Source organism: Tachypleus tridentatus, chromosome 10 (genome assembly GCF_004210375.1).
Source record: "Tachypleus tridentatus isolate NWPU-2018 chromosome 10, ASM421037v1, whole genome shotgun sequence".
NCBI classification, from domain to species: Eukaryota; Metazoa; Arthropoda; class Merostomata; order Xiphosura; family Limulidae; genus Tachypleus; species Tachypleus tridentatus.
In genome coordinates, this window is record NC_134834.1 from 38,053,850 (window position 1) to 38,068,989 (window position 15,140).

The window sequence follows — 15,140 nt, forward strand, 5'->3', positions numbered from 1 at the left end:
GATTTTAGGGTTATAAATTCATATACTTACAGCTGTACTAGTGGAGGGCGGTTTTGCAATGATTCCCTTGATTTTAATGCGTAGGTTTTATTTTATTCTGTTGTACAGATTGATGCTGTTAGGTGAATGTGTGTGTGTTTTCTTATAACAAAGCCACATTGAACTAACTGCTGAGTCCACCGTGCTATTAGATTTATAAAGAATTCTCAAAGTTATTTCCAACTATGGATAATATTCTACTAATATTTATACTCTTGAATTAACAATACACTTTTTATTTCTAATTACACAATAAGGATATTTCATTACATTATTCTTTTTTATTAAAACAAATTAATTTAATTTATTTAAATTAGTAGCACAACTACTACATGAGGCTTTATTAAGTTTTTTAATCATTATTTTCAACAAAACTTTTAATTTAATCAGCTAAGTCGTTAATTTTAAATTATATTTTTATTCTTGTTTATATTTCCCAAATTTGTGACTGATGGTCATACTTTTGATGTTACTCAGTTAGTAAATTTTTCTGCTAAATATATTTTAGTCTACTTATTAATTTGTACAACCAGTTATCATAAATGGAAACACTGAAGGCTTGTGCGGAGAAAGTTAAAAAAGTGAGTCTGGGATTCACCCTGTATATTTTTAATTTATTTTTTTTACTATCATAATTGTCATAAATAGCGTGAGTAAGATTTTTATACTCTAATACATCGGCTACATCATTTCCTTTAAACAAGAATTACTGTTTTAATCTAAAATGAAGGATAGATTCTTGTAACTAAATATCAATTTTTTTACATTTAAAAGTATTTCTATTTATTTAGAAACTTTTCTATTAATATAGCCTAATTTTTACAAGACGAACATATTAAGGCAAATGTGTGAATTTTCAAATTAATGGATTCAAGTGAAATTTTTATAATTATCATTATATTCTATTAGTTTTAATTTCTAATAGTATTTAAATAAACCTTTTCCATATTTTGTCGGTTTTTTATCTGATTTAATTTCTTTTACTTCATTTTAAACATGTAAATAATCTCAGATCTTTCTAACAAAAAATGAATAATTTATTTTTTACTCTTATAAAATATATCATGTTTTTATTATGAAGTATATCATTTTAAATTTTACTTTAGAATAAGGTTTCTTGCATAGATTATAACAATAACTGTATATATTATTGAAAATTCCCATTTTTAACACATACAACAGAGTTTTGGTGTTATTTGTAATTTTTAACTATACATATATTAATTTTTAAAAATTGTTCAAACTCACTAAAAATATTCATTAATTAATAAATTATAAAATTTGTTTATGTTAATAAAAATCTCTGAAAATAAACGGAGGAATTTAAAATGTAGTGTCTGTAAAGATGAAAAAGCCTTTCAACGTGTTTAATAAAAATAATCAAACCGAAGACGGTCTTAGGTCTTGGTGTAAAAAATGTGTTATTTATTATTACAGCAAAACTAAAAATAAGAGATATGAGAAAGTGTAATGTGAATATGGATTAAAAGTCTTTAAATCACACCTTGAAGAATTCAAGAAACGTTCTACTCATGGAAATGAGAATTAGGACCATATTAATAAAAAGGTTTTAAATAATAAATAGAGCTAACACTTCCATCTAAAACTATAAGGTCAAAAGACTTTGTTAAAATAAAATAATATAAGGAAATTTCTAAATTTAGGAAAGATGATTTAATAAAATATCTTATCGATAAAATTCAAATATAAATATTAGCTTCAAACTACGAGTTAAAAAAGATTTAATTACTAAACCGAAGAAATGTAGACATAAACAAATAAAATACTATGAATGTTCTTATCGAAAGCAAGAAGAAATAGAAGAAAGTTTATTCCAAACTAAAAATGAAATAATTCTAAATTCGACTAATTTAGAAGACTACGATGGAGACGTTGTTCATAAACTTTTAAGAGAAATGACTGGGTTTGAAGCGAAAGAATGAGCCTCAGATAAAGTAATAAGTTTAGCCCTTCGAATCAGTGTATATAATTCATTAAGATGTTCATAATATGTTGAATTACCTTAAAAAATACAAGATAAAAACTATGACAAACATCAAAAATGAAGATCAGCAATTTTTCATGTATTGCATATCAACATATTTGCATCCAGTAGACAAAAGAAAATTACAACCCAGAACAAGTCAGTAATTATAACAAACCAGAACATCTGAAAGGTAGTAAACAAGAACTCAAAGGAATTAATTCTTCGATTGCTGTAAATAATATTTCAAATTTTGAAAAGAAAATGAAAGCATTAGCAATAAATTTATACAACTATTACGAAAAATGTAATATTTATCCATTAAGTATAACTGAAAATAAACGAGAGCAGCACATTAACTTTTTATATGTAAAAGATAAAAGTTCAGACAGTATTACACAGCAACTGGTTTATCGTGAGTTATAATGATATAACTAACTGATGTTAAGTTAGAATAATTGACTAAATATAATATTATCATAATGTTTTAGAAAGATATTCATGGAAGTACAGTAATGTGTAAAAATTTTAGGACAAGAGAATATTTTGTCATTTTTTATATTTTATGGGGTTAATTATTCATTCCTTTATAAAGTAATTTTCACCACTATAGTAAAGGTTCACTATTCCCTGATAAAAACTGAATGAGCCAGGATGTGAATACGTATCATTCTTTAGAATTCCCATATACTTGTACCAGGAGCATATCATAAGGATTTTGCTTGAATGAACATACTGATCAAATAACTTTAATGTCACCCAATGCACAGTCTTAACTATATAAAAAGAAGCTAGTATATGGCACTGGTGTATCTTAGAAGAAATCAATTCAATAGCACTCCACATATAAACCTTGTTAAAACAGTTTTTAACACTATGTATTAAAGTTTGTTTAATGCCACGGCCCAAAAGGCATAAAGGATTGTCAGGAGAGCAGAGAGTTTGCGGAAAAGCTTTAAATGATGCTGGTTGGACTCTCCGACAAATTGCTGCAGACTTGAAATGCTCCCCAAGAACTGTCAAGTGCATCATAGATTGTGAGACTGAAACAGGTAAATTTGAAAATAGGAAAGAAACAGGCAGAACACATAAACTTAATGATACTGATTTTATGTATCTTCGTTTATGCAGCCTCCATGACAAAAGGAAGACTGTCACTGATCTCAAGCTTGAGATAAACAGGTATGTACCAACTGACAGAAAAGTGTCCAGATTTAGAGTATCTAGAAAACTCAACGAAAATTGAAGATTTGATGGTGTTGTGGTTAAAAACCTTTACTTTGATCTGCAAATATTGCCAAGAGACCGAAATTTGCTAAAAAGTACAAAACTGGACTGTTGTTGATTGGAAAAAGGTGTTGTAGATGATTGAGTCTAAGTTTAAAATATTTGGTTAAAAGCGTGGTTTGTGCATTCGGCAGAAAGAGGCGAAAGATACCATGAAGCATGTAGAAGGCAGTGTGATGGTTTGAGGCTATTTGTCTGCTGAAGCGACGGCAGATATTTGCGAAATAAATGGAATAATAGACTCGCGCAAATCATATACTGATCTGTTGTGATGTGCCCAATGGTTTGTGTATTATTGGTAAAGGATTTTACTACCAAGAAGATAATGACCCCAAACATTCATCCAATCTGTGCAGCAATTGCTTAGCTAAGAAAGAAACAGCTGGAGTCATTCAAATGATGCAATGGCCGCCACAGAGCTCCGATTTCAACTTAATTGAGTAGATCTAAGATTTGACACGATCAGAAACTTGGCAAATCAAAATTACTTCCAAAGAAACATTATGGGAGTGTATTAGAGACATTTAGAATAAAAATTTGAAATGACACTTTGATTAACGATGTTGCAACAATGTCTGTTATTAAAGCAAAAACGTGACACAAATATTAACTGTTTGCCGAACTCAAGCACTTCCACTGAGTTTCTGTTGTCCCACATATGAAGATAAATAAAATGTTGATGTTTTACCAGTGTTTTATCTTCTGCCGTTCTTTGAAAGTAACCTGAAATCTAATTTTTAACTCTGTCCTAACACTTTTGCATAGCACTGTATATATTTTTAATTAAAATTAGAGATGCATTATATTTGAATGTTGAGCTAATTTGTAGTTATCTTTTACCTGAAATTTGCATATCATATAACCAAATACAATAAGTTGTCCTCAATAAATATTAGGTAAGCTACAAGTGGAAATGTGTAAAGTAATTAAAGTCGCATAAGTAATTTTATACCATTTTACAGTTATAGGGAATGGGCGTTCACATATATATTCTTGTTTAACTTTGATATTTAGTTTCGTTATTTACTGTAAATGAGTAAGTTGTATCTGACACTTTAAAGAAACTATTTTAAGATATTTATGTAATTCTATAATTATACTAATTGTTGGTAAAACTACCTGACTTTTACGAAGCTCTCACACCTAAATACAAAAAGACATCATAAGATGTATCCTCGCCTGACAACTTCTGACGTCATGTTTTTCCGCGTAGACTTGTGATGACCTGAGTGCTTGTACGGGCTAGCCTAAATTTTTTTTTTTTTTTTTTGAGATTCCATTTTTATGTTCACTGTCGTGTCTTTACTGTATGGATTTATAGAGTGCAAAATTAACTTAATAATTATGGATACAACTACTATAATAGAGGAGAAACCAGGAATTGGTCAGGTAAGTTCATAAATTTTAGTGATTTTAGGGAAAGGACTTGTATTAAAAAAGATTTATAATTTCAAAAATATACTGAACTCAGCACAGTAGTGTACTCTAAAATATAATTAGAAGCACTATAATTATTTTGACCTGTAGGCTAAATTGTTAAAATCTATCTTTAATTTGAAATCAGTGTCTGCCGAGTCTGTTTTACTCATCTTTTTTCGTATTCATTGTGTCAGTGTTTTGTAGTATTACTATTAGTTTGGATAAACGACTAACATCAAAGCAGATCTTCAATTTCAAAATTGGTATGATTAACTAGCGTTAATTAGTGTAATTGTTACAACTTAATAATTATCTTTAGCAACAGTCCTTAACATTAGTGTATAACTAGAACTTCTAGAAGTAGAAAGCAAAAAATAAGGCGACGGAGTACTGTAGTTGTTCCTATGGTTAAGACGAAGGAAAAGGAACTTAAAAATACTAAGCCTAACAGCGTTGTCTGGTGTTAGCAACGATACGAAAATATAGTCTTAATTCCATAATAATAGTAATACGAACTTACTGAGCATTTAGTTTGCATGTATGTTCTTAGGAAGTAAAAATAAGAAACATCACCACGTAGGATTGTTTATTAATATTATTGATATCGTGTTGGCTAATACTCTTTTAACTGAATATGATTTAATTTTGGTGTTATTGTTGATAAAACTTGAAAAGGGAAAGAAATGGTTAAAATTGCATTAAATATAAGGAACCTACAAAAAGTCGTTTATCCAAAGTATTTATCTGGAAAGTTACAAACATTTTAACTTTTTCTTTAAATGACTAAAGAGTAGCTACTAAGAATATGCACAAAACACTAGTTATTGTAATGGGAGACTTTTTGTTTCTTCTTTTATCTCAGTAAACTTGGGGTGTTTGCACATTAGCAAATTTTCACTTCTACATATTACAAATAAGCTAAAACTGGTCATTAAATCATTGCTACTTCTGTCTTCAAACATGTTTTCCTTTTTTAAAACATTAGAAAATATAAAACCTAACAGTAAACGTAGTAAATAAGTACCAAAATAGTGTTTACTTATGTTAAACCTTATTTGACAAACATGAGTAAGTAGGTAGTCTTCTTTTTTTTATTTTTTTTGTAAAAAAAGACTGTGTATAGTTCATTTCAGGGTAATATACAGCAGAAAGATAAAAAGGAATATAAGCTGAATACAGTTAATTTTAATGTATAACTGTTTAATCTTTTTGATTTACATATTAAGTATTATTTCTAGAAATATCAAGAGAGTGCAATTGCAGCAATATCCAACTAAAAATATACTGCCATTCTAAAGGGAAAATGTTTATATATTCAACCACTTGTGCATGTTTTTGCTAAGTTTAGGTCATTTAAATCATTGGATAGCATGTGCTCATTAACAACAATTAAGAGCTCTACCAAACAGTCTTCAACTTTTATGTTGAAGACTAGCTATATCAAACAGTGGAAAATGAAAAAAAAACAAAATAAATTACTAGTATTTTCACTCACTTAAAAATAGTTAATTTTTACATTATGTAAAATTATAAGTAAAACCACAGAAAATGCTTTGACCATTTCTGATATCTTTCTTGAAAAGACAAACAAAAACCTTTAGTGCTAAGGAAATGTGTGAACAAAATGTAGCAGTAAAAGTTCTTGAAGCTCTCTCTTCTTCATCAATTTCTACACACACAACACACACACACACACACACACACACACACATATATGTTAGTCTGTTATAACCAAACAAAAGCTGAAAAAAAAACAAAAAACCTTGCACTCATTGAAAGGATCCCAGGACATGAGCTGTAATCTGGGGTATAAAATGTACTCTAGGTGACTACAGAAGTAGGACCCACAGTACAGTGGGGATACACTGTCTATTAGTCTTAACCTCCATTTGCCAGTCTCCCATAAATAAATAAAGTAAAGGAATAACAATAGAAATAGATATTAGGAGAGTGAGATGTGGGTGCTCAAGCCCACAATGCCCCATATCAATAGCACCCTTTACTGCCTGGAGACAGGTGTGAGAAGGTGACTTCTCTCCAAAATAGGATACTACTATTTGGGGGTAAGTAAGTTAAACTTGAATATTGAAGTTAGCATTCCAACTCTCATTATGGTAGAAAGGCATTAATTGGTAGCCTAGTAAATGAATTATACTAGTATGAAGGTTCCTATCCAGTAATCTAAAGTGACTAGTATAGCTCTCAACCACCACCCATTTATTAAATCTACTATAACTATCATGCTCTAAACAAGCCTTTGTATGCTGCAAGGTGTACATCAGCATAAAATAGTGCCAAGTCATTAAAATATCTTATTCATAGCTAAAAGTAGGTATTAGAAATTTTTAGTAAAATTCTACTTCTATAGCAAATTTATATCTTTACTCTTATGATAATAAATTTATTGAAAACTACACAAATTCAGATATTTTTACCTTAACTTATATATATATATATATATATATAGATGATTTAATTAGTATAAATAATCTTAACTAATGTTATTAACACTATTTATTCAGCAGAATTAGAAACTGAAAATACTTCAATATTTCATACAGATACAAATTATTTAGATTTAGAAATTGAAATAATTGATAAGGATATCAATGTAAATATTTTTGATAAAAGAAAATATTTTGCTTTTTCAATTTAAGGTTTACTCTTACAGCTTAGTTTTGGTTACAACAAACTAATATAATTAGTCAGAAGATTGGATTTGCTGTTTTTAATGCAGTCATTACTTTTGATTTTGTTTACTTAACTCTGTTAGTATTAATTTTCTTTAGAAAAAATATATGTTGAAAGGAATATTTAGGACCTTTTAGAAATATTGGAAATGGTACTACCAGATAGCATCAAAGGCAAACAAATATAATGGTGGTGTGAGGCCACAGAAAGCTACCACCAAATGTTATTTATATAATAATTACTTTTGCATTTCAAGTAAAAAGATTTGAAAGATGATATTGCTTAATACAAAATATTTGGAAGACTAGATTATCTGTAGTTTATAAGTGACATGAGTTTACTTATTATTTGTAGTCCTTTTTTTGTTTTGGAAGGTAGTCTCATTTTCCTGAAAAGAAAAATGCTTTATATTGGGTTGAGGAATAATTTGTGAGCGTTTTTTCAAGTTAAAAAAATATATTCATAAATGAAACGCTTTCGCAAAATATTTCATGTCATTTGGTAGATAATTTTTTGCTCTAATAGATGGTGTGTTTAATTTTCATATGTCTTTAATATTTGCTTTCATTTTCAGCTCATTAAATGGAATGTCAAATGGACAAAATCGAGCATTTTCAACACCATCTGCTTTTCGCATTTAATTTCTTGCAATTTCGTTTAAAACAATGCATACTATATACCTAGGTATTACATGAAATAAAGTATCATAATAAATGTTTTGGGTGTAATGTGTTCATGCATTGAAGTATTGTATAGTCTTGCATGTAATGCTTGAATGAAATTATTTAAAAATGCTCAGGAATTATTCCTCAATCTAATATATACTTAAATGTTATTGTGGTGCTTAACACTGATCTGCTGCATTAATCTTTACATAAATTCATTTAATACTGTCACACAAACCATATTCAATAGCTTCAGTGTGGTGTTCTTGTTTAACTTTGTTGTTTACACAACATAATATGTATTTGCAAAGAAAGTTTGTAGATTTTGATATTTGGTGTCACCACACATTTGCTCTTTCACTTATAAGGACCCTATTATGTCACTGTCAGTCCCACTGTTCATTGGTAAAACAGTAGCTCAAGAGTTAACAGTGGGTGCTAGTGAGCAGGTGACTTCTCCTGAACCTGTAGTTCTGTGTTAGGGACTATAGCAGATAGCCTCAGTTGCTTTGCTGTAACCACAAAACAATGTCACAAATATAATACACCCATGGGTAAAAAGGTGAACCTGTTTGGTAGCAAAAGGAAAAGAATCTACAGTCCCAAATCACAAGGCAATAACACTAATTACCATCTGTACTGACCAGAAGCTGAACAAACTGGAAATAATAATGTTAATATTTTGGTCCCCTCAAGGTGGATTCATGTACATGGTGAAGGGACCTCCCAGAGAAGGTTCTGTTTACCTCCTCTAGGAACTAAACATTCACCCACTTTTGCCATGTGTGATGACCAGTGAAGGGGAGGAGAGGATCCTGGTGGTTGAGGGATCCAATCCTAACACACCATTTTGGTATTGAATTCCTGTAGATGAGCAGCTGTGGGGTGGTACCCCCAGGGTCATTTGGCTGGTCCACTGGGGCTAGAGTTAACCAAGTATCAGTGTTGGACATTTTCAACAGGTGTTGTGAACATTGTGTCTAATGCTGGTGTTTAGATATAGTGCTCACGAAATCCTGGCATTGCAGTGCATACCCCCTCTTATGTCTCCGTGGTGGGTGGGGACAATGGGCACTAGAATGTTCTTACTTTATTATGGATACCCCCAATAATGAAGAGAAAAACTATAATTGGTAAACAGCCATTAATGGATGACTATGTTCAACAATCACCATTAGAGTTGTTTTCTGTACCTAGGTTTCTCATATTATACTCATCATCTTAAAATTCCTTAGGGCAGATATTTTCCTTTTTTATTTAAAAGGGATTAGAAGGGCTTGCTGGCTCCCCCGAGTCAGTAAGAAAGTTATGCTCTGGAAACATTTTGATGGAAATATCCTCACCACAACACACTAAACTTCTGAATTCAAAGACTGTTGGGATATATCTATTGAGGTTATTCCCCATGCTAACCTGAATTCCTCAAGAGGGGTTATTGTTGAGAGGGATTGAAGAACATTTCTGAGTCATAGATCTTCATCAGTTTTTCATCTAAAGTGTTTCTGCAATGCACCAAATTTTTACTCACAAAGATGGAATTATAACACCTAGTAATGTTCTGATTCTGATGTTTACATCACCACATCCACATACCACAGTCAAGGCAGGTTATCTTAATTCTAAGATATGGTCATACATTTCCAACCTTCTCAGATGTTTTCAGTGTCAGTCGTTTGGTCACTCAAAGATCAAATACATCTGTTGTGGTTCTTCAATATGTGCTCAATGTGGTGGCAAAGACTATGAAACATGCTTGTGTAAACTGGAACCATGTTGTGTCAACTCTAGTGATTTCCATGCATCTTACTCTGTTTATTGCCTAAGTGGGTGGAAGAGAAAAAGGTGCAATACTTGAAGACTATGAACAATATCTTATCCTGAGGCTCATGAGTTGTCCCCCCACTCCATCTTGGACATATGCTTATGCACTCCATTCCACTGCTATTATGGGAGTGCAGACAGATCTCTCTGTGCCTTCAACAGTCATCACTGATGCTTTTGGCTAGAGCTTTTCTCATGCATTTAGCACTTCTGCTTCACCCTCCCCAACCTTCTTAGCCATGAAGACTTGGGCAGTGCGATCACCTCTTTCCTTTTGGGCTGATGATCTCTGTGACTATAATTGCCCCTTTGCACTAGTGGAACTCAATCTTGCTCTATTGGGCTGACAGTACATTGGTCAGACCTGATGATATTCACTATGAGATTCTGCACCATCTCTCTCCTGCCTCTCTTGCTACTTTTGTGGTTGTTTTTAACTGGATCAGACAGGAGAATGCTTTTCCTGATGCTTGGTGCCAGGCTATTGTCTTCCCTTTTTCCAAGTCTGGGAAAGATCCCAAGATTCCTTCAAACTACTGTCCAATTGTTTTGATGAGCTGTCTCTATAAAATCTTAGAAAGGATGGTTAATGCTTGTCTTGTTTGATTCAAGGAATCAAACCTTCCCTTGCCCATCCAGTGTGGGTTTTTGATGACAGCATTCCACCATAGACCACCTGATTGACTTGACTTAAAATGTCAATCAGTGAAGCCTTTCTCAAGTGACAATATCTTGTTTCTGTTTTTCTTTACCTTGAGAAAGCTTACAATATCTCGGCATGGCATTTTGCAAGACCTCCATTCATATGGATTGTGTTGCTATTTACCCATTTTTATCAAAACTTTTTAATGGACTAGTAATTCCCAGTTTGTGTGGGTTTGACAATTTCCTGTTTTTTTCTGCAGAAACTTGGAGTTTCTCAGAGCTGTGTCTTGAGTGTCACACTATTCATTATGAAGGTTAATGTCATTACTGGACAACTCTTCCCTACATTTGCAAACAGATTCTATGTTAATGACACATTTTGTGTTAGTTGTTGAGTATGAGATTTATTGAGCAATAGCTACAGACTGCTCTCAATCTGAAGTGAACAACGGCAAATGGATTTACCTTTCTCTCTATAAAACTGTCTGCATGCACCTTTGCCACCAATTGGACATTTGCCTTGATTCTGAGCTCCATCTCGGTGAAGTTATGCTTTCTGTGGTCCTTGAAGACGGAGTTCTTGGGGCTTATAGTTGACTATAAATTGACTTTCATTCCACGCATCAAGAGTACAAGAGCATTGAACATTCTCCGTGTCCTCTCTTCTCCTTCTTGGAGAGTGGATCGATCTTCTTTTTGCCCTCAGTTGATGAAAACTGGTCTTTTGGTTTCTGGTCTGTGGTTCTGCCAGAATTTTGGTCTTGAAGATGTTGGACCTCATCCACTATCTGCATCTTAGCTTTCCATACTTCACCAGTCGAGAGTTTGTACACCAAATCTTATGAACCTCCTTTACACACAACTGTTTGCAGCTGTCTTTACTGTATGCTTCATAACTTCAATCCTTACCACAGCATCCCATCTGGGGTTGTGTTTTCTTTCCTCAGTGGGTCATGCTTTTTCAGAATAGACTGTTTGCTGTTGTTCCTTTTGGCCTTCATATACAGTTGGCTGAATTGGGTGTGTCCTTGGATAATGTTGCCCTCTCCACAGGTCAACCAATCACACAATGGCTTATTATGATCCCAAAGTGTGACTTTTCTTTGAGCCATTTGAAGGCATATACTCCCAATTGGAAGTACTATCTTCTGTTTTTGAACATATTTTATCCATCCATCCATCCATTCCTATTTATACGGATGGTGTAAAAAAACATGCGACTCCACTGTGGTTCATTGTGATTTAGTGGTTTCTCACAGGATTCCCTCTGCAATTTCTGTATTCACTGCCAAATTGTACACCATTTCTCTTGCCTTGGATCATATAGAAGCAATGCAGTATATGAACTATACTATTTATAGTAATTGACTTAGCTCTCTTCTGGCCCTGGAATCGTTTCATGTTCACATCCTATTCTCATCTATATTCAAAATTGATTGGCCCATTTTATCATCTACTTCTATCTAGGCCATGTTGGTATTTGCGGGAACAAGCTTTCTGACACTACAGCTAACTCTCTCTGCTCTGGTGCTAATACTGCCATGCCTATTCCATTCATGGACTATGGCCCTGAATTCAAGGCTTGGCTCATGCCATTTGGCAACTGACTTGGAGTGAGTAAAGTAATAACATGTTTTTCTAGATAAAACTTTTTATTGTACTTTGGCCAACTTATTTGCATAAGCATTGGTCACAGTTTTTAACTCATTTTCTTTTATCTGGAACCAGCGTGTGGTCTGTGAGACTCAAATCACAATAGCTCACATTTTACTGTCTTGCTGTCATTACAATTGTGAGCAACAGCACCATTTTAGACATTTTTACCATTGTTTATCTCTGACATTGGATACCATCCACCTTCCAAATGGTTTTAAATTTTTTAAGGGCCATTGACATTTTTAACTCTATATTTACGTTTTTATACAATGTTGGGCCACTCTTTTTGTTTTAACTTTATTTCCCTATATACTTTATAATACTTTTACTGTTATTTTTTTTTACAGGTTGTTTGGCTTGGTTGTATTACTTTGCACCATAACATATCAAACAAGAACAGCCAAACCTATTGACATGTATTCATATAATAGGAGTTCAGTAATAATTTGAATGTGAATTGACAAATAAGATGGCATGGCCTTTCACCCATAGTTCGTGTCAGTGGGGTTAATTTATATGTAATTAATTTTAGATTTTTGTTTTTGACTATACCCAAAAACATATAAACTGAGAAAACAACATTAAAAAGAGTCTAATGAATGAAATACAGAACTATTTACATTTGTAAATATATGAGTTTTATCTTTATTATTACTTCTCAGCTGTGTTAGATTTTATGTTGATACTGTAGTGGAACATTTTTACTGTCTCAGGGTGTAATATTTATACTTGTATGTGTAGAAGTAAATGATAATGTGGAACCTTAGTTTTGCTTACTATCTTTATTGTCATTATAAACATTAAGTATTTAATAGAATTTTTTTTTGTCTTCTATATATCACACTGAGGTTTATTCCTTATTATATCTGTTTTTATCCATGGCTTCAGAAACATTGTACATTGATGCACAGTGACAAAATATTTAGTAAGTTTTCCTCAAAAATGAATTTCCCTTGGTGTAAATTCCTGTACGTTGGTGAGGGGATCTCCCAGGGAAGGTTCTGTTCTTTCAGTTTACCTCCTCTGGGATCTAAACATCCATCCACGTGTTTGTTGTGCATGGTGACCCATGAAGGGGAGGAGAGGATGCTGGTGGTTGAGGGGTCCAACCCTAACACACCACTTTGGTCTTGAATTCTTGTGGATGGGTGGCCTTGGGATGGCCACCGTTGGGTTAATTGGGTGGTCCACTTGGGCTAAAGTCAACCAAGTACCAGTGCTGGATGTTCTCAACAGGTGTTGTGGACATTGTATCTGATGCTGGTGTTTGGGTATAGTACTCACAAAACCCTGGCATTGCCTGCAGTGTCCTTGTTTAACATTATAGTGTGTCCCCTCACAGGGCTCCAATGTGGGTGGGGTCAGTGAGCACTGAAATATTCCTTTTCTTATTATGGATTCTCCAAATAAAAACTTAAATAAAATGGTGAAAAACAGTCTATAGGTAAACAACCATGTCTTGAAGATTTTGAACAGCAATCTTCAACATCTGTAACACCTGTTGTACCTCATTTTCATATCCTACCTTCTCTTTCAGACAAACCTTTAAGGCAAATTTCTCCCTTTCTCATTCAGAAGGGACTAGAGAGACTTGCTGGCTCTCCAAAGTCAGTAAAGAAGCTTCGATCTGGTAACATATTGGTGGAAATATCCACATCTCAACACAGTGAACTCCTCTTGCATTCAAAGGCAATTGGGGATATACGTATTGAGGTTACACTCTATGCTACTTTGAATTCATAATTATGAGTTATTGTTGAGAGGGATTTGAAGAACATCCCCGAGTCAAAGATTTTCACTAATTTCTTCAGTGTGGTGTATCTCCTCACAAAGATGGAATTATGATGTTGAACAATGTTCTCATTCTGACATTTACATCACCATGTCCACCTGCCACCATCAAGGCAAGGTACAGCCATACATTCCAAACTGTTTTGACTGTATGCTTCAAATCTTCATTCCTTACCAAAGCATCCCACCTGGGGTTGTGTTTTCCTTCCTCACTGTTCTATACCTTTTCAGAACAGATGATCTGCCATTGCTCCTTTTGGTCATCATATCCAGATGCAGTTGGATGAATTGGGTCTGTCCTTGGATAACATTGCTGTATCCACTGGTCAGCCGATTTCACCATGGCTTCTTACAATCCCCAAATGTGACCTATCTTTAAGTCGTCTGAGAAAAGCAGACACACCCAATTGGAAATACTATCTATTATTTGCTGAACGTCTTTCGAACCATCCTTCCATTCCTATTTATACAGATTGTTCAAAATCATGTGACTGTGTGGGCTCTGCCATGGTTTGTTGTGGTTTGTTGGTTGTGTGCAGAGTTCCTCTACAGCTTCTGTGTTTACTGCTGAACTGTACGCCATTTCTCTTGCCATGAATCACATAGAAGCTAAATAGTACTCAAACTGCACTATTTATACTGATTCTCTCAGTTCTCTGCTGGCCCTGGAATTGCTTCAAGTTAGTTCACAGCCTGTTCTCGCCGATAAAAAATTATTTCTCTTTAACATCTACTTCTATCCAGATTTTCTGGATACTGGGTCACGTTGGTATTCGCATGAACAAGCTGCTGACACTGCAGCTAAATCTATATGCTCTGGCACTATCCCTGCTGTGCCTGTTCCATACATGGACTATGGTTTTGTATTCAAGGCTCTGCTCTGTGCCAATTGGCAGTGGACTTGGAATGAGCAACATAAAATCAAGCATTTCAAAATAAAAATCCTCTATTGGACTTTGGCTGTCTTGCTTCCATAAGGATTGGAAAGAGGAAGTTGTTCTAACTAGACAACACATTGGTCACAGTTTTCTAACTCATCATTTTCTTTTATCTGGAACTGATGCACCATTGTGTTTGTGTAACACTCAGGTCACAATAAGCCACATTTTACTGTTTTGCCATTGTTGTGACTCTCAATGATG

General features: G+C 33.4%; 1 protein-coding gene across 2 annotated transcripts in view; it reads left to right on the forward strand.

The window, feature by feature from the left end:
• The first annotated feature begins 4,476 nt into the window (after positions 1-4,476).
• Positions 4,477-15,140, forward strand: part of LOC143229078 (F-box/WD repeat-containing protein 1A-like) — a 73,036-nt gene continuing 62,372 nt past the window's right edge. The window contains exon 1 of one of the 2 annotated variants that reach the window (XM_076460860.1): positions 4,477-4,699. In XM_076460860.1, the coding sequence (XP_076316975.1) occupies positions 4,595-4,699 (105 nt within the window). In that variant the 5' untranslated portion in view covers positions 4,477-4,594. Of the gene's footprint in view, positions 4,700-4,887; positions 4,993-15,140 lie in introns of those variants that run through there. The other variant, XM_076460861.1, reaches the window with a different exon arrangement.